Source organism: Aspergillus wentii (genome assembly GCF_001890725.1).
Source record: "Aspergillus wentii DTO 134E9 unplaced genomic scaffold ASPWEscaffold_1, whole genome shotgun sequence".
Classification (NCBI taxonomy): Eukaryota; Fungi; Ascomycota; class Eurotiomycetes; order Eurotiales; family Aspergillaceae; genus Aspergillus; species Aspergillus wentii.
This window is the reverse complement of record NW_024467832.1, coordinates 4,719,879-4,742,491: the sequence shown is the minus strand read 5'-3', so window position 1 is coordinate 4,742,491 and position 22,613 is coordinate 4,719,879. Positions and strand designations below refer to the sequence as shown.

The 22,613-nt window shown below is 47.5% G+C and overlaps 14 protein-coding genes across 14 annotated transcripts; 5 read left to right on the top strand and 9 right to left on the bottom strand.

Moving 5' to 3' along the window:
- Positions 1–6: 6 nt before the first annotated feature.
- On the bottom strand, positions 7–464 carry ASPWEDRAFT_287965 (uncharacterized protein). The gene has a single exon (XM_040833180.1). The coding sequence runs from the start codon at positions 344–346 to the stop codon at positions 65–67; it is 282 nt and encodes a 93-aa protein (XP_040695499.1). The 5' UTR covers positions 347–464; the 3' UTR covers positions 7–64.
- Positions 465–1,401, top strand: ASPWEDRAFT_167820 (ankyrin repeat domain-containing protein; the record flags this gene model as incomplete). Its single annotated transcript, XM_040830203.1, has 2 exons — positions 465–781; positions 831–1,401. The coding sequence occupies 2 exons, from the start codon at positions 465–467 to the stop codon at positions 1,399–1,401; spliced, it is 888 nt and encodes a 295-aa protein (XP_040695498.1).
- A 347-nt stretch (positions 1,402–1,748) lies between these two features.
- Positions 1,749–2,231, bottom strand: ASPWEDRAFT_99967 (uncharacterized protein; the record flags this gene model as incomplete). Its single annotated transcript, XM_040839703.1, has 1 exon — positions 1,749–2,231. A coding segment is annotated over one exon (483 nt), but the record flags the coding sequence as incomplete, so codon positions are not given.
- A 290-nt stretch (positions 2,232–2,521) lies between these two features.
- On the top strand, positions 2,522–3,346 carry ASPWEDRAFT_99066 (uncharacterized protein; the record flags this gene model as incomplete). The annotated part of the gene is made up of 1 exon (XM_040839636.1): positions 2,522–3,346. One exon carries the CDS (start codon positions 2,522–2,524, stop codon positions 3,344–3,346), a length of 825 nt encoding a protein of 274 aa, XP_040695496.1.
- A 57-nt stretch (positions 3,347–3,403) lies between these two features.
- ASPWEDRAFT_23875 (MBL fold metallo-hydrolase) lies at positions 3,404–4,703 on the bottom strand (the record flags this gene model as incomplete). The annotated part of the gene is made up of 3 exons (XM_040832539.1): positions 3,404–3,442; positions 3,678–4,457; positions 4,653–4,703. 3 exons carry the CDS (start codon positions 4,701–4,703, stop codon positions 3,404–3,406), a joined length of 870 nt encoding a protein of 289 aa, XP_040695495.1.
- Positions 4,651–5,194, bottom strand: ASPWEDRAFT_35433 (uncharacterized protein). The gene is made up of 2 exons (XM_040834227.1): positions 4,984–5,194; positions 4,651–4,923 (listed from the first exon to the last, which is right to left on the bottom strand). Exons 1-2 carry the CDS (start codon positions 5,165–5,167, stop codon positions 4,736–4,738), a joined length of 372 nt encoding a protein of 123 aa, XP_040695494.1. The 5' UTR covers positions 5,168–5,194; the 3' UTR covers positions 4,651–4,735.
- A 30-nt stretch (positions 5,195–5,224) lies between these two features.
- On the top strand, positions 5,225–6,930 carry ASPWEDRAFT_287930 (uncharacterized protein). The gene is made up of 4 exons (XM_040833179.1): positions 5,225–5,452; positions 5,501–5,953; positions 6,007–6,141; positions 6,186–6,930. The coding sequence occupies exons 1-4, from the start codon at positions 5,399–5,401 to the stop codon at positions 6,876–6,878; spliced, it is 1,335 nt and encodes a 444-aa protein (XP_040695493.1). The 5' UTR covers positions 5,225–5,398; the 3' UTR covers positions 6,879–6,930.
- Positions 6,881–8,736, bottom strand: ASPWEDRAFT_167815 (MFS transporter; the record flags this gene model as incomplete). The annotated part of the gene is made up of 4 exons (XM_040830202.1): positions 6,881–6,934; positions 6,978–7,931; positions 7,984–8,349; positions 8,395–8,736. The coding sequence occupies 4 exons, from the start codon at positions 8,734–8,736 to the stop codon at positions 6,881–6,883; spliced, it is 1,716 nt and encodes a 571-aa protein (XP_040695492.1).
- Positions 8,737–8,796: 60 nt separating this feature from the next.
- ASPWEDRAFT_287921 (nucleic acid/nucleotide deaminase domain-containing protein) lies at positions 8,797–10,503 on the bottom strand. Its single transcript, XM_040833178.1, has one exon. The coding sequence runs from the start codon at positions 10,456–10,458 to the stop codon at positions 9,034–9,036; it is 1,425 nt and encodes a 474-aa protein (XP_040695491.1). The 5' UTR covers positions 10,459–10,503; the 3' UTR covers positions 8,797–9,033.
- An 873-nt stretch (positions 10,504–11,376) lies between these two features.
- ASPWEDRAFT_23872 (uncharacterized protein) lies at positions 11,377–11,971 on the bottom strand (the record flags this gene model as incomplete). Its single annotated transcript, XM_040832538.1, has 2 exons — positions 11,377–11,705; positions 11,938–11,971. The coding sequence occupies 2 exons, from the start codon at positions 11,969–11,971 to the stop codon at positions 11,377–11,379; spliced, it is 363 nt and encodes a 120-aa protein (XP_040695490.1).
- Positions 11,972–12,864: 893 nt separating this feature from the next.
- ASPWEDRAFT_732885 (E3 ubiquitin-protein ligase) lies at positions 12,865–14,204 on the top strand (the record flags this gene model as incomplete). The annotated part of the gene is made up of 2 exons (XM_040839302.1): positions 12,865–13,827; positions 13,877–14,204. The coding sequence occupies exons 1-2, from the start codon at positions 12,869–12,871 to the stop codon at positions 14,202–14,204; spliced, it is 1,287 nt and encodes a 428-aa protein (XP_040695489.1). The 5' UTR covers positions 12,865–12,868.
- Positions 14,205–16,049: 1,845 nt separating this feature from the next.
- Positions 16,050–16,618, top strand: ASPWEDRAFT_35427 (uncharacterized protein). Its single transcript, XM_040834225.1, has one exon. The coding sequence runs from the start codon at positions 16,122–16,124 to the stop codon at positions 16,359–16,361; it is 240 nt and encodes a 79-aa protein (XP_040695488.1). The 5' UTR covers positions 16,050–16,121; the 3' UTR covers positions 16,362–16,618.
- Positions 16,619–16,811: 193 nt separating this feature from the next.
- ASPWEDRAFT_56819 (electron transfer flavoprotein subunit alpha/FixB family protein) lies at positions 16,812–18,179 on the bottom strand. The gene is made up of 3 exons (XM_040838310.1): positions 17,721–18,179; positions 17,495–17,663; positions 16,812–17,444 (listed from the first exon to the last, which is right to left on the bottom strand). The coding sequence occupies exons 1-3, from the start codon at positions 18,024–18,026 to the stop codon at positions 16,870–16,872; spliced, it is 1,050 nt and encodes a 349-aa protein (XP_040695487.1). The 5' UTR covers positions 18,027–18,179; the 3' UTR covers positions 16,812–16,869.
- A 187-nt stretch (positions 18,180–18,366) lies between these two features.
- ASPWEDRAFT_147791 (uncharacterized protein) lies at positions 18,367–19,818 on the bottom strand. Its single transcript, XM_040829534.1, has 2 exons — positions 19,607–19,818; positions 18,367–19,551 (listed from the first exon to the last, which is right to left on the bottom strand). The coding sequence occupies exons 1-2, from the start codon at positions 19,673–19,675 to the stop codon at positions 18,436–18,438; spliced, it is 1,185 nt and encodes a 394-aa protein (XP_040695486.1). The 5' UTR covers positions 19,676–19,818; the 3' UTR covers positions 18,367–18,435.
- Positions 19,819–22,613: the final 2,795 nt, after the last annotated feature.

Genomic DNA, 22,613 nt, shown 5'->3' with positions numbered 1-22,613 from the left:
TATCTCTATACATGTACTTGTGTCAATTACAGCTGTGGTTTTCTTATCTTTTCCCACTCAAAAACTAATACATGTCATATATTATACAGTAATTCTCCATTACATCTGTTAAGGTTAACCTACATGCACCGCATAATGCTTGTTTAATTGCCGCAGTCACCCCTCCGATCGTCACCAACACGACAATACCTGAAACCAACAACAGTCTTGACTCGCCATCACAGCCTTCCTCCATCACCATCACATTTCCTCCTCCCCGTTTGAGCGGCAATTTCTGGACTCTCTCTGGTCTATCTCGACCTGCCCCCACCATGGTCATGCGACGATCGGCTCCACACTGCGTCATTTACGCGAGATTTTCTTCCTCTCCGAATCAAGCATTTGACACATATTAACCCCTACTACCTGGGCGCCTTAGTTCTTGTTCCTATCAACCCGCTGCTAAACGCCATACCCACTTCGTCATGCCCTTTCAAAGACTTGCTAATTACTCTAACCTCGACGACCCAGAGCTGAAATCACTCAGGGAAAGCTGTCGACAAGGCGACCTTCCACGGGTCCAACAATTGCTCCCGCACTGTCAAAGTGGCTCGTTTTCTTTAGGATTGCGAGATGCTGCTACAAACAATCAGATTGAAATCATGCAATATCTTTTGAACAATAATGTAATCATTGACCGATATGTGGTGGAAGAAGCGAGATCCCCAGCAGCATTCAAACTCTTATTCGACCATGGGTTAGATATCCATGAAACAGATCTGCTGCGTAATGTCCCCCTCATGTAAGTTCTTTCATATCAAACATCAAAAGGCGACTTCTCACGCTGTTAGTAGTTTCGTGGTGCAACACAATGACGAAGCCCTTCTTCGCTGGTTCCTCGACCAAGGCGCAGATCCCAATTTTGGCCCTGATCCGGACACGGCGAAATCCAGTAAGCTGGGCATACACGACTCTGGTGCAGTTCTGGAAACAGCTATTATGTTCTCCACTCACGCCATTGTCGATATTCTGCTCGAACACGGTGCCATACTTGAGAATAGTCTGGCATTCCATGCAGCAGTCTACAGAGAAGATGGGGGTGTGATTGACATGAAGGAGCATCTCCTCCAGCGTGGAGCAGATATAAACAAATTCGGACGCCATATATTGCCATCCCACTTTGGAGCGACAGCCCTTCATGTTGCTGGTTCTATAGGATACCGGGAAGTTGTTCAATGGCTGCTAGACCATGGCGCTGACCCAACCATCACTGATACACATGGAATGGGCCCTCATTTGCTTGCAGAATTATACCTTCAAGATGAAGTTAGAGAGATTTTACTTGACGCGTGGCTGAAGAAGAAGAGGTTTGAGAATATGGATGAGTTTGACAGACATCTGGCCGGGGCTGATCAAGGTTGAGTGATATGAAGACATGGAGTATTAGAAATTGGATATCATGTTCGGTCGTCCATAGCTGTCGAGAATAATTCTGCTCTTTGTCATCATCATCCCCTTTATATACTCTCATGGGGGATTCAGTTTATGAATTTACCTCTGATATAAGGAAATGATCCACTTCAATGGATGCTCAACAATGGCCAACCTCAACTCGCATACCCTCCCCCCCAAAAATAAAGAAAACAGTACTCGATGGCCACCTTTCCATGCGACAAAATCTTTCTGTTAGTTGCTACTATGGTCTCCGCACCATTCTCCAGATTCGGGAAAGTATACTATCATGCATCTAATCACCAATCCACTAAAGTCTACTCACGTATAAAACAGCCCTTCTTCAAATCATATCCCGCTGCAACCCACTCCTCCTCACCCCCATACACCTCCACCAGCGCACCCACCAACTCCCCCGTCGCATTCGGCACCTCTCCTATCTTCGGTAAATACTCAGGATGCGCCACACAAAACCTCAACAGAAACAACACATCCAACGCATCCGACCTCCTCTTCCCCTCTGAAGATCTACACCCTACAGACCCGCATTTCGCATTAAGCAGCAACGCAGGCTTCAACACGCTCACCCCTTCAACGCTCACTACACCCGTAGCCTCATCAAACGCCTCCTGAAACATAAACGGGGGCGTGAGGATCTCAATATCAACCGGTGTACCTCCAGTGTAGGTGGTGTGGTTTGTGCGCGGGTCGACGCAGAAATCTGGTGAAGAGCGTAGCATTGCCCGTGCTGTGGCTGTTGTTCCGCGGAGGACGACAATGTCGATGTCTTGTGTTGCTCGAGGGAACAGGCGGCGCCGCCGATGAGGGCGTATTTGGGGTGGTGGGAGAGGGCGGTAGAGAGGGCTTGGGCGGCGGGAGGAGGGTGGGTGCTGTGTGCATTTTCATTATTATTATATTATTATATTATCATGATTATCGCAATTATAGAAGCGAGGCTATATTTATATTCTCTTATATCGACTAGGCAGACGGATAAGAATAGATCTGCCTAATAAGCATAAGCTAGTAGAGTGGGTCCAGCGGGGCAACTTAAACCAGACTTCATCCTCAACATATGATAAACAACAATATGAACTACTACACCAGCACCAGCACTGCCCCCAAACAACAGAGACATCTACCATGTCAAGTCTTTTCAGATAATAATATCCCCTACGTCGTCTGGTTCGAAGATGCACTTCATTACCACGGTGTACCAACAGTCGTTTTTGATTTATTCATTCTCGTCCCTGACATCGACATCGATGTAGCCGCCGACTGTCTTGTCAAATCTGGATGGATCGTCGATACAGAACGACCCCATCGGATAGGCAATGCAATCGTGGATCTTCCTCAGCGACCAGTGATATCTCCTGATCGACATACGCGAACTGTTCTTCTCCCTGCCGCTGACTGGAAGTTCCATCTATCTACAGACACGGTCTTGGAGAAAGTACCATTAGAAGACTCGGCCAAAACAGTACCATATCCACCACTGGCTGCCCTTTTAGACTCTCTAATTGAAAGCTGGCTCGACTGTCCCGCCGAAGACAGCGGTCTGCTCATCCACCTGGCATGCCAGTACGGCTATCTATACCAGTACGTCCCCGCCGTCAAGGAACGCTCTTTCGCCGAAAAGATGCGATACGAACATCGCCAATTCCACAACGACGTGCTGTCAGAAATGAAAGCAGGGACTTTACCATTTCGAAAACACGAACGGGCTATTCGAGACGCACTCGTCCGAGGGGAGTACGAAATCACGGAATGTTCTGCACCGAAAGATAATGCGGATCTATTTGATGTAGGCAAGGAAGAGAGACTACTAGCTAGGAAGAAGGCGATACAGGAGAAGTTGAGGATGATTGATCCAGCGGAATTATTGGATGAGGAGAGGGCATTTCTGGAGTCTTGATCATGCTGGATAGGTTATTGTGCTTGTGCTATACAGCGTCATAGTTATGCTGTAGAACTAGTTGGTTTGAACATTCTTCGGATTGTAGTTGTAATTCTGGATAACTACAGTTCACAGAGGGGATGGAAGGGATGTATGCAAGGGGCCAGAAATATCATCCAACATCAAGAATTCCTCACTACAGTATCCCGTGAGCAGCAGTTATGATGATGAACTGGTGTAGGGTAAGCTGGCTGACCCCGCATTGAGGTTATACAGGCCGTATACACAGACTGTATATATACTATATCTACACCACTTTCGTCTCCTCACCCGGCGTCAACCAACACACCTTCCCACCCAATCCCTCCCCTTCTAAAACCATCTTCAACTCGCCTCCAAACTGCGTAAAATGACCCCACGACTCAAAATGCATCGGCACAAGCACATCCGCATCCAGCTCTCTAAACAGCCGCGCCCCCTGCTTTCCATCCATCGTAATCTGCAACGGCCCATCAGGAAGCGGGGCATGCGCACTTCCAAAGTTCAGAATCGCCACGACCACATTCCACTTTTCTGGAATCTTTGCCAACTCGGGTATATACACCGTATCGCCAGAGACGTAAATCACATTCGGACGGCCATCACCCGAAAAGCCGAATTCGTCTGCCTCGATGATGAAGCCTGTACATTCACCTCCGGGTAGATGCTGACACGGCGTACCGGTGATTCTAAGCTCCTTCCCATCAACAGCCAGAGTAATAGTCTCCCACGGCGAAATACCACGCACGCCTGGTCGGGGAGCTAACTTCTTCTCCCCATCCTTGGTAGTCAGAACGTGTCGACCATCAAGCAGCCGCCGACCCAGTTCATCGAGGTTATCGGGGTGATCTTCGTGGCTGAGGAGGACTGCGTCGATAGGCGGGAGAGTTTCGAGACTCATGGCGGGGGTGTCTGTGTTCTTGAGCACGGCGATTCCGAGATCCCATTCTGTGCCAGACGGAGAGAAGAAGGGGTCTGTTAGGAGCTTTGTGCCGTTGATGTCGAGGATGGCGGTTGCGGTGCCGATGTGGGTGATGGTGAGGTTCATCATACTGATTTGATGATTTGATTGATGATTTGGACTGACTGACTATAATGGTTTGTCTACTTATGTATGCCAATCAGCTTAGAAATTAAGAGAACTTCGTACTAATCATTAGAAATCGAATTCATCACGTCTTGGCGAAATATGCAACCGGAATAAGCTAGTGGAGACAAGATCCACTGCACTAACCCGATCAGGTTGCATAAATCGCCAAGACGGATGACATCCGATCATGCATACGCTAAACCTTATCCAATCATCAATAATGCCAAAACACTCAATTCCGTACATAGTAGATACTACATAGTATGGAATTACATGATCTAACCCACCCACATCCCAAGCACCGACAACGCCGGCGCCAACCACAAAAACCCCAATCCAGGATACATTTTCATCCTAAAATAGCGCCATCCGATCACAGCGCCAGTACACATCCACGTATAAATCACCGCACTTTCCTCCCAGGTTCTCGGTCCGCCCTTCGTGGCCCATTTATAATTCAGAAGACCTACTCTGTCAGTTACCGCGGATATAGACATTGTGTTTCAAGTGAAGTGTGTGTACATACTGAGAATTCCCAGCACACCAACACTAAAATCCCACGTCGTCGGCGCCAGAGCCTTTCCCCTGGCTGACTCGGGGATGGCGGGGATTTGGTCGATTGCTTTGTGGACGTGGTGGATGCCGATGCTGATGTGTTTGGGGGTTGTGGCGAGGCAGATGAGGGTGGATGTATAGTATAGGGAGGCCATTTCCAGATATGATAGTAAACATGGATAGTAAACAATGGATAGTAGATATGTTGATTTATTATATAGTAGAGAGGTTGTCATGGCTATCCAAATAGGAAAACTAACCTAATCAGGAAATATAACCCGCCAAGCAAGTCTATCCTCTTATTGGCTGCTGCTGTCCCCGCATATTCTCACTTCATCCAGTTCACGTCACTCCCCTTCCATTTCATCTCGCAAGATGAATACGCGATGAAGACAAAACAAAAGTCAGTCTGCCAGACATGTAGGAAACGCAAATTAGGGGTATGTTCTCTTCCCGTCCATCCCGTGCCACACTAACAGCTAGGCCAGTGTGATGGAAAACGGCCAGGATGCAGCCAATGCGTACTAACAGGCCGTGAGTGCGATGGATATACGACCAGCTGGACATTTATCCCGCAGAAGGCTCAACCTCAGTCTCTGCCTAAAACCCAGGAGTTAAGACTCCAACCAAGCAACGACATCATCCAACTAGTTATAAACAGCTACATTCCCGGGAGCGAAATCACCGCAAATACATCAGATCATACGCAGTCTCGAATATGCGGGTCGTGGGTCGAAGCTCTTCCGGTTCTTCATTGTCGACATACCCCCAATTCCGTCTTATTCACGGCTATACAGGCATTATCTACATCGATTATTTCGAAAAATGCACTCGACTGTTTGCAGAGTTATCAAGTAGCCATCCAAACTCTCAGGAAGAGTTTCACGACTGGCCATGATGTAGATGTGATAGCGGCTATTATGTGTTTGACTTTGGTGGAGGTAGATCCCCCTGTTATATATTATATATGAACGAAGCTAATGGTATTGTATAGGTGATGCTCCCTGAATCAGCGTCAGCGCTGACAGCACATATTAAAGGCGTCGGTCTCGTGCTGCAAGCACACGGTGCGGAGTCGTGTAAATCAGGCGTGTTGCATAAGCTGTTTGTTGGCTTTCGGCCTCTTCTAGTATGTATACCTCTAAGCTATATTCATATAAACTAACAGACTAGATCACCGAGGCATTCCGCCATCGAATGCCCATCTTCCTAGCACAGGAAGACTGGATCAACGTCCCTTTTTCTGTCTTTACTCCTTCCCCAATGCAGAATCTGCTAAGTAGGAGCGTTGGTATTCCAGCACTACTGCAGCGGATTGATACTCTTTTGGATACGCCTTGTCAACAAACCCCAGATGAAGTAAGAGAGACATTCTTCTCTTTCATCGACGCGATGAGAAATCTAGAGGCGCTCGAAACATCCCTACACCTCCAGGCAGAAAGTAAAACCCACTGGTCTCGTGGTGCAGATATTTGGTATCCCAACGTGACCATGGCAAACGTCCATACGCATCTATGGACATTTAAAATCATCTGTCTAACGGAAATGGAAAGACTGGGACTATTCTTCCCGTGTATTATCCTCGAGGACGCATCCCTTTCATCACGATTTCAATTCGACCATGTACAGGCTGATACTGTGGAACTGGGAAGACATATCTGCCAGAGTATGGAGTATTTACTGCAAGACGAGATGAAGTTGTTTGGGCCTGCGTCGACGTTCTTTCCGTTGAGGGTTGTGTATGAGCGATTTCTTGCGATGGGGGATAGGTGTAAAGAAGATGCTGGGTATGTGGAGGGTGTTGTTGGGAGGTTGGTTGGGAAGGGTCTTCGATCTGCTCCTGTTATTATATTTGACGTTGAATAGTCTTATATATCCTTTCGTGCGTATCGACTGTAGTTCTTTCTCAAAGTCTCTCCATACTACATCTGTCAGCAAGTCAAAGCCAATATAAGATAAACTCACCCTCATCAAAACCACCGGAATAGGAATAAACACAATCGACAAAAACGCCAGCGTCGAACTCGCCCACCCAACACCGAGATTGTTATACATCGCTGACGCAAACAGCGGAAAGCCTGCACCAAACGACGACCGAAACAGATCATTCCCCGCAAGCACAGAAGCCGCATAGGCCGGGTACGCATCAGGCAGGTAATTCAGCACGGGGTTAAAGAGGAGGAACGCGCCGATGGAGAAGAATCCCGATCCGACGATTGGCATTATCCAATGGACGTCTGGGCGCGCACTCCAGCCGAACCAGAAGAGACAGATTGGGATGAAGCAGCCGCCGATACACGCGGGTGGGAGACGGGCTTCGGGAGATACGTTGCCGTTTGAGTCGAATTTTGGTTCGAGGTATTTGTTCATCCACCAGTAATACGGGGGGATGGTGATGATGGCGCCGGTGAGGATACCGATGAATGCGAGGCCCAGTTGGCCGAGGTTGAAGCCGTAGATGCCTGTGAAGACGATGGAGAATGACTCAAACCAGACATAGAGCAGGCCGTAGATAAGGGCGATGTACAGGTTGAGCAGGAAGACCATTGGTTCGAGAAAGTTGAGGGTGAACGGACGGACGAGAGTGATCATGACGATCTCCCTGCCCATGAGATCTTCGCTTTCGATTTCAGGCTCGCTTTTGAGGTGATGGCGCCCGGTGAGGTTGCGGAGACGACGCGCACGGCGGTAGAGGATGTTGGACGATGATGTCTCTGGGAGGAGGAAGATGAGCAGCAGCAGAGAGAAACCGGCCAGCCACATTAATTCCCAGATGGTCCATCGCCAGGACTCTGCTTGTGCTGCGAAACCACCGACTAATGGACCTAATACTGGTCCGCAGATGGCGCTGATGCCCCAGATGCCTATCCCGTATGCCCGTTTCGAGGGTGCATACATGTCTGCGATCGTAGCACCGCCCTATCCCATCAGCAACCCATATCGTCATATGGAGTATCATATAGATACATACAGTAGCCAAAGCAGGCGACCCAAAGAAACCCGTCAAAAATCGAAACGCCAACAACGTCCCCAGATTGCCAGCCAGCGCAGTCGGCACCTGCAGCGCCACAAACACAGCCAGCGTAGCGATATACACCGGATTACGCCCAATCTGGGGAATCTCACTCATGGGCGACCAGATCAGCGGACCCAGGCCGTATCCAGCCACGAACAGCGTCAGACCGAGTGTGGCTGCAACGCTGCTGATGTGGAATTCCTGCGTGACAGAGGGGATGCCGGGCGTGAATATGGCACTGCCAATATACACGCTGAAGGTGAGGAGGCAGATTTCCAGCGTCACAAAGGCTTTTTTCCACATCGGCCAGTTTTGGGGGTTCTCATCATCTTAGCACATATTTGTCTATATAGAGATAATACTCACCTCGATGTCTTTCTCATTCCACCAATCAATAACATTCACATCCTTCCCCTTTTCAGGATTAATCCTCACCCCCGTCAACCCCTGGTATTTATGCCCCTTATGCGTCCACGCCGTCGACGGAATCCTCGACACAGAAGCCCCATTACTAACTGCATCGTCATCGTCTTCAGGGCTATCAATTGAGTCCACCCGACCGTGATACGCCATGCGACTGGACTTTTCCAGGTTAATGTAGCGCTGCCATAACGAGGGGTCTTTTTCTTCGGCGTATTGGAAGACGCGGCCGTGGGTGAGGAGGCGGACGAGGTGGCCGGCTATGGAGTCTTGGATTAGGGTGGTCATTTTTCTTTGATTATCTATTATGGTGGCATTTTATGAGTTTGAGATATTGATTTATTTTAGTGGATGTATAGTTGTTTAAGTGTGCAGGCAGTTGTGGTGATGTCGGGATGATGTATGGATGAGCACATCGGTGGATTCTGAATAAACTTGAATAATGCAACAAATATCAGAATGGTTGAAAGCAACACTTTTCAGAGATTTTTAATAAATGAAACAAATGACTAGCTAAAACAGGCATTTCTGAAGCATAATTTCACTAACCCGGAAGAAACCATGTATCGGAAAAAGTAAGAACGTTCATTCCTCGTCTGACATAGCATTGACCAAGTCATTGAGGGAAATAAAGTTCTCGCCGGGTTTTCGCAGTCCAGTTTCTGGGGTTGGTTTATAAGACTTTGCTGATGAATCCACCGGTTTTAGACGATATCCATGATATGTAGAGACCCAGGATTCCGCCAAGGACCGGTATGCTTTGGCTGCTACCATTTCGCTGCAGTAAAAGTTCTGGGGAAACTGCCACGGATAGTAGCATTTGCCATGAGATCCTTTTGTGAAGAAACGTTTATTGTGGACAGCGTTGAGTGCTGATAGGAATACCTGGCAGCCGCGGCAAGACAGTTTAGAAACGCCGATATAAGTGTAGGACTCGTTTTTAGTTTGTATTGCGTGAACCGCAAGTTTAACCTCAGCGTGTACTGAGACATGCCGTCTAACCGCTTCCCTTGCTATGTGCTGGCATTCTTCTGTAACCACATCCATGTCCATCAAGTATTCCTCTCGATGGACACTCGCCGCCATTTCGAAAACTCCTTCCCAGTCCTTGGCGGTGTTGGGAACGGTGGCAACTTTTGCTGTGGAGGAAAGTGCTTTGATATCAAATGGGCACATGAACAGCTTCCTGCACTGGGGGGATCTCGTCGCAGCTTTCAGCGCATTAAGCTGGTTAAGCGGCGTCGTGACCTTGCGGAGGTATTTTTCAAGAGCTGGAAACTCGACAAATCGTCCACTGTTTGGGCCATGGAAGGGCTCTGTTTGTAAAAATGCCTCGATAGCGTCTTGAGTTTCTCTGAGGTAGACGGTGAACTGTCGCCATTTCACTCTGTCCTCTGGTTTTCCAATTTTTGCATTCTCGCGGGTATACAGTAGAGCCAGACCTAGGATGTGTTGACGGGCAGCAAGAAATGGATCAGTGTCTGGCAAATCCACGATGCTAATTGAAAGCAATGCAGAAAGCTTCGAATTAAGACGATGCTTCCACTTGTCAAAGGAGAAGTTTAAACAGAGCTCTGAAAACCGGTGGCTCAGATCCTCCAGTTCACTATCCTTCTCAGAATCAAGTAGGTTTTGTCGATAGACAGATGCCATCGCTTGCATAAGACGCCACATATCCCCAAGATGCCGTTGGGTTTCATCCTCGACTTCATCATTATTCGCAATGAACAAGACAATCCTCATCTCAGGTAGCTGCTTCCACTCCACGGAAATTGCAATAGTTTCCTTGGGCTTGGAGACGCAAAAGGCTGCCAGGGCATCAAGGACTTCTCTTAAGCGAAGGGGATTTCTCGTGGGCGAATTGTCCGGTGCTTCTGTCTGTCGATTGTCATGGGGAATGCGCACTTTGTGGCGTTGCTCGACCTTGCGAATCGCAGCCAGGAGGTTTTGGACATCAACAGCTGTTGGTGGAATCCGTTTCTTTTCCACTGGTTTGAGCTGTGGATTCATTGTGTTTATGTGTAGTCTTTGATAGTTGATAGGTGTGGGTAGGGTATTGACTCTCATGAAAGAAAAGAGAAGAGAAAAGGGAACGAAAGGATCATGTGACATGCAATTTACTTTAGCCAGTGAATATTACTGTCTGCCTATTTATTCATTATTTATATTAACTGCTGTTTTCAGCCTTTAATTCAGGCAGCAAGTCAGCAATAGAACGAAAGCCATCAGGCTTTGGCTCTTCACCCTCGATCTCTACAGATGGATTGGGATTTATTAGATAGCCATGATATCCCGTAACCAACACTTTTGCAACTGATTTATAAATCATCCGTGTCACCGCCTCTTCAAGGTAGAAGTGGCCTGGAAACTGCCATAGATATACCTTTCCATTCGATCTCGAGTACTCCAGTTGTTGTAGATATAGAAGGCAGTGCTTTGGTATCAAACGCATGCATAAATAAATGCCTGCACTGAGGAGACCATGTTGCTGCCTGCAAGACATCCAGCTGGTCAAGAGGTGCTGTAATCTTGTCCAGATACTTTTCCATTGATAGAAATATAGATTATCGCTCATCTTGATTGAAAAGGTCTGTCTACAGGAATTTCTTAATGAAATCCCGTGTTTTTCCCAGATATATCCTATATTATCTCCATTTCATCCTTTCCTCGCCTGGTTTTCCGATTATAGGGCTCGCGCGGGTGTACAGACTTGTAAGGACGTGAATATATTGACGAACAGTGACAAATGGATGATTCTCTGGTAAATCATCAATAGGAATATCAAAGAAAGGAGATATCCTCGAGTTAATTCTCTTCTTCCATTTATCAAAAGAGAAACTCAAACAGAGCTGGGCAAAGCTGTCAAGTAATTCAAACCTCTCATCCTGTCTTTTACTGTGGTAGATTGATGCCATATTCTGCAGTCTGTCACATTTCTCTCAAATGCTGCTGTGTCGTGTCTGGTACTTCAGAGTTGCTGGCAATAAAAAAGGCGACCTTCCGTTTCCTATTAGATATCTTCACATACTCCACAGACAGTGCAATGATCTCATCTTCAACCTTCGAGACACAGAAACCAGCCAGGGCGTCAGGGACTCGTTTCAGTCGGAGGGAATCTCTAGTGGGTGAATTTGCAGGGATACATTCATTCTGGTCGTCTACTGGAAACTGTCGACTGTGGATTTGTTCCAGTTTGTTGATTGCAGCAAGAAGGTTTTGAACATCGAGAGGTGATGGTCTGCCCTGTAGTTTTCTGACTGTTTTCATATTAGCCATTGTCTATTGCTTATGAGATGGTATTGTTGCTCTTATGTGCTTTTGTCGGTGAAGCTTCAGTCAGACATAAGATGACTGCTGTCTACATGATGACAGGTCGACGTAATTGACTTTTTCAATTCCTAAAGATAAGTTCCTGTGCTCAGTCTGATAGTGAACTGTAGTCGAGAAAGTGAGGCTGAATCCTTTAGCTATGCCTGTTAGTATACATACATTCATTGGCCAAGTGACGTGCATGTGTAGACATACTTGGATATGATGAACGGATTTGGATATTGGGGTAGCAGTCGAGTATACAAGGGCAGTGATGCATACAGAGGACTGGTTGATCTGGAGGGTATCACAGTGCCACCTTACCTCTCTATACATGCTGGTCTGGACGAGCATCGGCTATCGTCACTCAGCGTTGATGATATCATGTTTGCTTTTATGTCCAAGAGAGAGGATACAAAGCCAGCTCAATCCCCTCTTCTCGATCATCGTCACTGTTTCACTTCCGGAATACCAGATATCAAAATGAGTGACGATTTTGCAGAAGTCTTCAAAACTCTTATCAGTACAATCTGCAGGTTGGCGGACCGAAGAAAAAGAACGAAAGTCTCTTGCAGCAGCTGGTCATGAAACCGGCACAGCAGTTTTCTGCGGTGTGGAAGGCGACGGTTAATTTGATTGGGACCAGCAAGGTGGATATTGTTGAGAAGGCGAATGATAAAAGTCATAGGCAGTTGGTTGTTAGTAGGGTTTGATGACTCGTATTAGGAATGAGGGTATATAAGAGCCGAGTTCAAATGACAATGCATTTTCTGTTCTCGATCTATAGCAATGTTGAATATCTGATTACTGTCTCTATCTCATCTATATTTTCTAGACTAGAAACGATAAAATTTAGTATAGACTATAGGCATAACTGGACACTGTTGACTTATAGAAGCTCCGTTTTTCATTTGCATTTGGAATAATTAGGCAGATACCTTGAATAATTCCTTATTGATATAGCCATATAACTCTCACTATCAAATGTCGTGGTCGTTTGTAGGATCTAACCATACACGTGACGCACCATCTAGCCTACACATCACATCCCTGGCAGGCAAACACACAACAAACCCTCCTCCAAAACACCCTTTCTAGGAAAATCAGCAAAATGGCCTACCTCGACCTCACCACCCTCGACACCAGCACAACCGCCGTAATCCTGCAGATCCAAATGGAAGAGCTCGAACATCTACACGCAACCAGCAAAGGCAAGGCCCGCGTTGACGAGCCCACAGACTCGGAAATCGCCCTGCAGCTATACATGGAGGACCTGAAACGATGCAACACGATCATGGCGGACCGCGCAATGTGCCGCAGCATGGCGGCGGCGGTGGTGAGCGACGGGCGTGTTTTGGGGCAGTGTGATGCCCTGGAACGGCGGGAGACGAGGGACCATGAGATGGCGAGACAGATGGGTGGGTTGGAGGCGTTTACGGAGGGCGTTCCTGTCTCTGGGGAGGAGGTGACGGATGATACGCTGCTTAAGATGCAGCATTTGTATGTTTCGCCGGTGGATGAGGATGGTGGTGAGGGGAGCTCGGAGGGAGTTGGGAAAGCGAAGAAAGGCTCAGCACAGCGTATTCGATGCGAAGTCTGTCATGAAGATAAACTCTTCTTTGATGTGACGCGGTTGTCGTGTGGGCATGAGTATTGTCGGGGATGTCTGCAGCAGCTGTTCGAAATGTCCATTACTGATGAGTCTCTCTTTCCACCGCGATGCTGTCGACAGTCGATTATCATGAAACATGTTCGGCCTTTCTTAACCTCGGACGTGGCCAAGAGATTCGTGGCGAGAAAACAGGAATTGGAGACGTCGAATCGCACGTACTGTTGCTCGCCGACTTGTTCGTTGTTTATTCCTCCTGGCTTGATTGTCGATGATCGAGCTACCTGTCCTAACTGCAAGACTGTCACTTGCAGCATCTGCAAGTGTGAATCTCACCCTGGCGACTGTCCGAGTGATACTGCTCTGCAAGATCTCCTCCATCTAGCAAAGGCAAACGAGTGGCAGAGATGTTTTTCCTGCCACAGAATTGTTGAACTCAACATGGGATGCCACCACATCACGTACGCCCTCTTCCCATACTCTTATATCATTCACTAACCACCTATCCAGCTGCCGCTGCGGCGCCCAATTCTGCTATCGATGCGGCGAAACATGGAAATCCTGTTCCTGCGATCAATGGGATGAGCATCGTCTTCTTGCTCGCGCCAACCAGATCGTCGACAGACGCGATGCAGACAATCGCCAACCTCGCGCGGTACAGCTGGAAGTAGCAACTCGCCATCTGAGACAGAATCACACATGCAATCACCAGTCGTGGACGTCTATTGGTGGGCCTCAGGCGTGCGAAGAGTGTCATCATCGATTGCCAGCGTATATTTTCCGGTGTCAGCAATGTGGGGTTCAGGCGTGTCATCGGTGTAGGAGGAATCGACTGTAGACTCGTCGTTGGTCGAAGTCAACGGCCGTTTGACACCAGCCTCCCAATCAGTCAGAAACCGGTGCATGGTGCAAAAGATCCCTCCCTTCTTGATATACTCAGTGTACACATTCATGTCCAACAGCGGTTGTATATCACGACCATAAAGTGCCGATTTTGATGCCGGAAGGCCCGAAAAGAAAGTCCAACGAATTTTTTCACTATCCCAGCGCTCTATCTCCCCGATACTCTTCCGGTGAAACGTTACTCGAGCATGGTGATAGAGACAGACCAGGGCAATGTGCATGTTCTTCAGCAATGTCAATTCTGGATCATACTTGTGGAATATTTCTGGATATTCCGTTGCAATATGCATCATCTTATCTTCGAATCCGGAATGCCCACTGATGCCTTCTTCGAACCAGTGTTGGATAAAGTCGCGGCGGATGTTTTGTGTCACTCCTCTCAGGGGGCCATTTTCCCAGATTTCTTGATGAAGGCGAAAGTAGTGCTCTGCAATCTTATGGTTGATCTTATCAAGCCTTTTCTCTTCAACGGCCTTGATGCCCCAGTTGATAACGGCCCATTCCATCCTATCTTTGAGTTTCTTGGAATGCGCCTCAACAGAGATACTTTCCAAATTCCGTAGACTGCAAAACAACATGAACACGACATCATGGCTATATAGCTGTGTCTCTGTCTCTGTCTCCATCTTATCCATATCAACCCAATCAATCCCATCTCGCTTCTGAAACCGAATAACCAATTTTCTAATCCTAGATGCCCCCTCAACCAACCTGATATGTTCAATAACCCTCTCCCTCAGACAATATAATCTCCCCATATCCCCAGGAACAGGCGCCATCAGATTCACAACCACCTCTTCCATCTTGTGCAGCGGCAGACACCCAAACCCTCTCAATGTGGCATTCTCAACGCTAGGCAGATACCACCTTGCTCTGTGGTCATCGGGGTCATCGTCTTCATTCTGTACATAGTGTCGATGGTTAAAGTAAGCGGTAGACCATTTCTCATTGTAGTTATAGAGAGGGAAGATGTCGAATTCTATCGACGAGTGCTGGTATATTGTACTTGAGATTTCGGTGTAGAGGGCTCTGCTGGTACGGAGAATGCTGAGGTCTGACTTTCGACAGCGAACGAGATAGGTATCTTGGCCTGTTGGGACGAAGTGTAGCCAGATTTGCTCGCGGATTTCAGGGGGGAGGGGGGAGAAGTTTCCTAGTGACATTTTGTATAAATGGTATGTATATAGATGTATGTAAAGTGGTTGGTTTTGGGATAATGTAGATGTTCTGGGGAGATGGAATTCATGACTCAGGTAGAGTATAAATGTAGGCAGTTATCATGATGTTCTTTACGTCTTGTAATTTCGATGATGAATACTGATATAACCAACTAGAAATCTTTTGAATTAATCCACCCAGCCTTACTCAAAATCGTCAATTCCCGCAACAAAGGGGAGACTGGACAAGTGGGCTCTAAGATCACAAGGGAGATTGGCAACACTAGAACAGTCAGCTCTTTCTGTAAAGAGTTTCATACATGTCAAGAAAAAAAATACATGAGTGAAGGGCCCGCCTCTAAAAGAATAGCCAATGGCGTGATGCTCTGCCGATTCTATTATTATTGTATCATGTTATATTTTCTAGTATATCATAATAAACATGCAATTACAGATCTATACTTTTAGATCTAGATCTAGATACTAATCTGTGGCAAGATCGCCATCTGATACTGTGTGGTCGTGTGGTCATACTTGCATAACACACATTCTTTAAATAACCATAGGCCAAAAAGGCTACTTTGACCTTCTTAACTATGCTCAGCACACATCAGTATACCTCCATACCTCCATACTTCATCCATAATATCAAAATCAACATCAACTATAACATACCCTATATACAAACAGAAATAATGAAACCATCCCTCCTCCCCCTCCTCCTCGTAGCTTCCACGGCCTCCGCCGGCCCAGCAGCTTACGGCGTCTGTCAGGCCGGATGCTCAGCAGTCGTGATGGCCTGTTACTCGGCTGCTGGCTTCACCTGGGGTGCGACTGCCGGGGCATCTGCGCCTGCTAGCATCCTCGCATGTAATTCGGCTTATGGGACGTGTCAGGCTGCTTGTGCGGCGGCGTTGTTGGCGCCGACGCTGTGATTGATGATATCGGACCTCTTGAGAATGGTAGTTATTGGACTTGAGACTGATTGATTGTTGGTGACGGGTGCTTGCTATCAGCTTACTGTAGTCGACAATCTATGTCTTTTATCAAATGGTTACTATGTGGAAGAGCAGTTGGACTTGTGGAAAAATTGTGCCATGCATTCCTTCTTCTTTTTCTCTTTAAGCATGGGCTTTGCATTATCAACGGTTGATATGTGAAAACCAAGGCAGAATGATTTCTATGTTCGGTCTTTTGATTACTAGTAGATATAATTCGGTTAAATGATTTAATATAAGACAGTATAATCATCTCATCAGCTGTTGTCCTGAGGTTTCATTGCCTGGTGGAGTGAGATGGGCAAAATGTGCCATATATTCCTTCTGTTTCTACGGATGGGTTGATTCACTACGGCAGTACTGGAATGACAATCTGTTTAATAATATGGCACGCTCATTAATAAGTCAATTCACTTATATGGTATACTTATAATCTAACAATCATTTACTGCTTGAGCTTCTCAGTCAACTCGGGCACCTTTTCAAACAAGTCACCCACAAGTCCAACATCAGCAACCTGGAAGATAGGAGCATCCGCATCCTTGTTAATAGCAGCAATGACCTTGCTGTCCTTCATACCAGCCAAATGTTGGATGGCACCGGAGATACCCGCGCACAGGTACAGCTGGGGAGCAACGTTCTTGCCGGTTTGGCCAACCTGCAAGCTGTTGTCGGCAAAGCCGCTGTCAACGGCGGCACGGGAGGCACCGATGGCCGCGCCCAGGGAGTCGGCCAGGGGCATGATGACTCGGTCGAATTCCTCCTTGGACTTGAGTCCACGACCACCGGAGACGACGCGCTGCGCGGTGGCCAGGTCGGGACGCTCCGACTTGGCCAGCTCCTCGGACACCCACTCGGTTTGCGAGGGAGCCTTGGGGTCTGCTCCTTCGACGATCTCGGCGGATCCGCCCTCGGTCTCGGTGCCCTGGAATGCGGTTCCTCGGACGGTGATCACCTTGATGGAGTCGGTCGACTGGACGGTGAGGATGGCGTTTCCGGCGTAGATGGGGCGGACGAAAGCTGCGATCGTTAATTCAACATATTCCCCTGTCTATCCAGTCGGTACGTACTGTCTTCGCTCTCAATTCCTGTAATGTCCGAGATCTGCTGCACGTCCAACAAGGCAGCCACACGGGGCAAAAGACTCTTTCCAAAGGCAGTGTGACCAGCAACAATATGGGTGTATTCGCCCTTCTTAATGTTCTCCACAAGAAGAGGTGCAAAGTTCTCAGGCAGACCCTATTTTAATCAGCCATGTCCCAATCCCATACCACCCCATAGAATAAGAAATCCCACCTTCTCATAAGCTTCATTATCCACCGCCACCACCTTCTCCAAACCCTTAATCTTAGCCGCCTCGGCAGCAGAGCTGCCCTTCACCCCAGCACCGGCCACAAACGCCGTAATCGAGCCTCCGAGTTTCTGTGCGGCAGCGACGGCCGAAAGCGACGAGTTCTGGAGCTTGCCTTCGCGCTGTTCGAGCACGGCCAGGGTCGAGAGGAGGCGGGCAAGAGCCGAGGACGTGGGCTGGTTGAACACCCGCGATGGGTAGAACTGTGCGCGGGCAGCCCGCAGGACCGAGTGTCTGGCGAGTGGAATCATCGTGTGTGTGTATAGTAGGATTGAGGTGTGAAGTGTGCACTGAAGAGAGCGGCGGAGATTCTGACGATGCTTCTTGCTGCGGGCGGCACGAGGTTATCGTCGGAGGCGGCCAAGAGAGTGAGCCGATCCTCGGAGTCCTCGGTTACTCACCGTACGACCTCGTGAGAGTAGCCTATTCGTCGGTCGACGGGATTTAATTACTATAATGTGTTTACATATTATGTAGAATGGAATACTGGGTAATCACAGCAAGACTTTTGATTCTTAAGGGGTATTGAAAACACGCCCTGTGTCTAGTAAATGACAAAATTGACACACGTGACATTGGATACGCCGTAATCCCATAGTACTCTGCAATCGACAAATACAATCCGTAAAAGAAACAAACACCTGGCGATATATTTTAAAATTATGCAGTCGTCTTCTTCTTCTTCTTTCCTGCCCCCGTGGCGCTCTTGGCCGTGTCGCCGTCCGCCAGGGCCTTGGCCTTTTGCTGCTGGAGCTTCTCTTTCCGTGCGGCATCTTCTTCGTCGACAGCGGCCTTGGGCTTCTTGGTCTTCTTGCTTCCTTCCAGTAGCTTCTCCTCACCGTCGCCTGTTGACTTGCGCTTCTTGTTGGCGCCTTCAATGGCCTTGGTCTCCTCGGCATCCTCCACCACGTCGGCGTCCTCCACCCACAATTCGCTGGCCAGCCAGATCGGCATGGCCATGGTGTTGGCGCCCTTGATGTGGAGAGCCTTGATATTCCTCCAGCCCTTTGTAACAAACTTGTCGGTCAGACCCTTGACAACGGCATCGACGTTCTCCGCCAGCTGCTCAGCGGTGAACTTGGAAGAACCGACGCGGATAGCGGCGGTGGTGGCCGGTGCAAGCTGCACAGCGGCGCAGTTGAGGGTCTTTTCAATCTCCTTGGCCACGATCAACGGGGAGGCGAAAGCGCTGACGGTCTCCTCCTCCTTTGTGGTCTTCTTCTTAGGATCCTTCTTCACCTTCTTGCCATCCACCTTTTCAATCTCGGCAATGCGAACGGGAATAGGCCGCTTGCTGGACTTGTAGAAAATCTTTCCGAGCGTGTTCACCAAGCGCATGATGATCCGGTCATCAGCCAAAAACACATCGTGCTCGGCGAGCAGCTGCCGCCGGCTCTCGAAGCTCTGGTATCTAGCCTTCAATTTCGAAAAACCAATGACCTTGTCGATGCGGGAGGAGAGAGATTGAGGGAAGGAAGGATCAGTCACGATGTTCTTGACCGCGCGCTGGGGGTCCGCGGTGATGAGACAGACGCTTAGCGATGGCGAGGCGTTGAGCGAGTGTGGGATGCTAATCTTGCCGGGCTTGAGGCGGTTCTTGTCCACAACGTGCTTCTTGGTGGTGAGCACCAACCAGACGGCCTCGTTGTTGAGGGGACCATCTTCTGCGTCCGACTCGTCGTTGTCTCCGATCAAAGTCTTCTTGGTCGCAGACTCTTCCTTCTCCAGCTGTTTCGATTTAATGTGGCGCAAAAGTGCAGACGAAGCTTTAGCGACCTAGATGCCATTAGCATTTGCATTGAAGTTTTAAGACCGCACAATTAGGACATACCTGGCTGTTGTCGAGCTGGTAGGGCGAACCCGAGGTCAGCTTTGTTGTGAGGGCAGTTGAAGACGGCATTTTGGCTGATTTTGCAACTGCTGAAATTCGACTGCTCGATCGTCTCAATTTCTGCGATAATGAAATTCAAAAAAATTCGCGGAAGGCGGTGGGCTTTTGTCCGGTCTTGGCGCGGGATGCTTAGTCATCTTTTTCTACATCAGACATGTTTATACAGAGTATTTTTCATGAATATTCACAGTTAATGCATTGGTGATTTCTGTTATATTGTATCATTAAAGCGATTGTTGCCAATATTCAAGTTGGGTTAGTAGACAGTACGCCGTACGGAGAGCATATCCGGTTGTCTCCAAGATGTGGGATAGCATTTCCGATATTAAGCATCACAAATCATACGACATTTTCATTTGAAGAATGCCAGTTAAACAAGATAAACACTCAGTTAACGATATAAGATGCATATAGAGGGATAGTAGATTGCGGGGTACTCTATGCGAACTCGGATTAAAATATCTCATTCCTTAGGTATGGATTCTACATCTTCCGCATTCCCCGCCAACCCAACAATATAAACATATGCTTGACAAGTCCAAATCTAAAGTCAACACCAAATTGAAATTGAAATGAGTATATATTTGACAATTTTGTTGACTGGAAACAATACTCGTAGCGACAAGAAAGCGGGGTATTCCAAGGTAGTTGAACAGTGCCACCAAGTACCATAGAATGATGACCCTGATATCACGATCAACCGTCAAACCTTTTACTAACCAAGGATACATGTCTTCTTGGGTCTTCCATCCAGCTAAATATAGAATCTAACATTCAATCAAGTAAGCATATATACTCTTTCAGGTGGCGAGAATGTAGGTCCGAGCCCCATGGAAAAATCGACGGTATCCATGTGAAAACTATGTATTAGGTTGTTATCAGGTAAAGCATGATCAATTTGATTCTGAATATATTTATTGGGCATGTCAGATGGTTGGAGGTCTGAAACAGCCGTGGAGTTATGATGCTGAAGATAGCAAGGCTAGATACTTATCTGCGGTGCATACTGAGTCATGGGTAGGATAATAGATGGGAATATGCTCAAACGTATAATATGTAGACTAAACATCAGGAGTTCTATGCATCATAATATCTCGTATGGATTGCCCCTCAATTTCGCGGATCCGTCAATATATCAACTTCCTGGTATGAGGAAAATGGGATATGACAAGCCTAGCAGAAATACTGCTTAGATTGCAGAGATCGATAGATGTAACATAATAGAGTCCTTAAGCTGATCTATGCGAACTCACTTTTTTCCAAACCAAACTAAATAAAATCAAATCAATCTGACTGGCCAAGTCCATCGAATAAATCCTCTTATACATCATTTCCATCAATGGATGGTTCTCGAAGCTATTCGACATGTGTATTACCCCTCTTCTCCACAATCCCACCATCCAATTGATCTAATCTGCTATGTAATACCCAGAGTCAGCATTTTCGAACGTGTATATCGAACAGGATCTGGAGTAGAAACCCTGTTCGTGTGAAATAGATATGATGTCACAGGCAAGAGTGACTTTATGTATTGACTGTGACATCAAGTGCATAAGAAATTAGTATTCCTTCTGTACTATGTATGCATGTTGGCAAAGAGTGGTTCTCGCAACTCCATGGAAAACTACAGCCTAGTTGGATAGCCGAGTATGAAACACGTCCCAGTCGGATCCGAGACAGAAAGTAGATAGTTTGTACTACTTTGCTGGATCAACACCTAAAAAGTCGACAGAAGAAATCAAAAAGCTTCCATCGCCTGCAATAGGATGGACGAATAAGCATCGCGTATTTTGTACGGGGCATATACCCGGAAAAGTGAAGCCACGCAAGCACCAGCTAGTGATATTATGCTGCTAGGCTAAATCGCTCCGCGATATCCGAGAGCGCATCTTTGCGATGGTGAGGTATTAAGCTTTCAAGCGAATGACATGTGAATCATACTGCAGTAGTAGAGTGGAAATGGTTTTAGAGCTAGGCTGATGCTGACGACAGCACCTTGATGGCTCGATCGGTTATCGGGAAGATATATTGGCATGTTATCTGCAGTTCGTGGGAGTTCGTCGGGCACAATTATTGATTAAATATTGGAAGTCTGTTGGTGTTGGGTTCTTCTGACAGGTTTCAGAACACTCTTGAACCGGAAAATCCAGAGAACAGCATGAGGATGGAAAGACTATTAAAGTGGATAGGGATAGGCCCTACGCAGAGCACGAACCACTGGGTGGGATGGAGTAGCCGTCAGATTATGGATTCATCGCTAATTACTCCTAATTAAATATGGAGACTCTGGACCGACTGAAGGATAAAAAGCAAAGACAAGATGGATCTAGCGAGGACAGGTTAGAGCAGATGAGTGGAAGTGTATCTTGCTGGTGCCACCGCGCAATATATGCACAGAGGCAATATAGGAGGGGAAATGATGATGCCTAACCGTGGAAGACCATTACTCCATCAAATGATACACAGCCACGAGTTCTCCAACCGAGTCCGACAATAACAACAGTCAACCAGAGTGTTCAGTGTTTGTTGTCGGTCCTGGCAACATCTTAAGTTGTGATGTTCAGGACCAACGGGCTCTACTGCACCACAACACTCCGCAACGGCCTCCTAGCATTGGGATGAGTGTCAATCGTCCCCCTTTTTTAGGAACAAGTCGCTGGATGATTGGATTCGATGCAGATCCAAAAGTGGGCTCTGTTCCGTGGAGGATGGCGGTATTTTACGTACTGCTAATACGCTCGGACAGACTTGCTGTCGTCCTTTTTGGCTGTCTGGACGGGTTATGTACGGTAACTTCGGTACCAGGCACAGACTGACCGTTGACAAGTAAATTGCAGCATGCATAACAAGAATCCATAGCCTTACCGCCAGTTGAGAATAATTAATCCATGCAAGAAGGAAGAGGATCGTACATGAGACACACCCTGGAGCGGCCAGCCGTGGAAGT

Excerpts from the sequence above, each read along its gene's own strand:
- ASPWEDRAFT_287965 (XM_040833180.1), bottom strand. The coding sequence starts at position 346 with ATGACGCAGTGTGGAGCCGATCGTCGCATGACCATGGTGGGGGCAGGT.
- ASPWEDRAFT_35433 (XM_040834227.1), bottom strand. The coding sequence starts at position 5,167 with ATGGCCTCCCTATACTATACATCCACCCTCATCTGCCTCGCCACAACC. Across the intron at positions 4,924-4,983 it reads TGGTGTGCTGGGAATTCTCA|GTCTTCTGAATTATAAATGG; the intron begins GTATGTACACAC and ends CTGACAGAGTAG.
- ASPWEDRAFT_287930 (XM_040833179.1), top strand. The coding sequence starts at position 5,399 with ATGAAGACAAAACAAAAGTCAGTCTGCCAGACATGTAGGAAACGCAAA. Across the intron at positions 5,453-5,500 it reads GTAGGAAACGCAAATTAGGG|TGTGATGGAAAACGGCCAGG; the intron begins GTATGTTCTCTT and ends CAGCTAGGCCAG. Across the intron at positions 6,142-6,185 it reads TTGGCTTTCGGCCTCTTCTA|ATCACCGAGGCATTCCGCCA; the intron begins GTATGTATACCT and ends CTAACAGACTAG.
- ASPWEDRAFT_287921 (XM_040833178.1), bottom strand. The coding sequence starts at position 10,458 with ATGAATCCACAGCTCAAACCAGTGGAAAAGAAACGGATTCCACCAACA.
- ASPWEDRAFT_35427 (XM_040834225.1), top strand. The coding sequence starts at position 16,122 with ATGAAACCATCCCTCCTCCCCCTCCTCCTCGTAGCTTCCACGGCCTCC.
- ASPWEDRAFT_56819 (XM_040838310.1), bottom strand. The coding sequence starts at position 18,026 with ATGATTCCACTCGCCAGACACTCGGTCCTGCGGGCTGCCCGCGCACAG. Across the intron at positions 17,664-17,720 it reads ATAATGAAGCTTATGAGAAG|GGTCTGCCTGAGAACTTTGC; the intron begins GTGGGATTTCTT and ends TGATTAAAATAG. Across the intron at positions 17,445-17,494 it reads AGGAATTGAGAGCGAAGACA|CTTTCGTCCGCCCCATCTAC; the intron begins GTACGTACCGAC and ends TAACGATCGCAG.
- ASPWEDRAFT_147791 (XM_040829534.1), bottom strand. The coding sequence starts at position 19,675 with ATGCCGTCTTCAACTGCCCTCACAACAAAGCTGACCTCGGGTTCGCCC. Across the intron at positions 19,552-19,606 it reads ACCAGCTCGACAACAGCCAG|GTCGCTAAAGCTTCGTCTGC; the intron begins GTATGTCCTAAT and ends AATGGCATCTAG.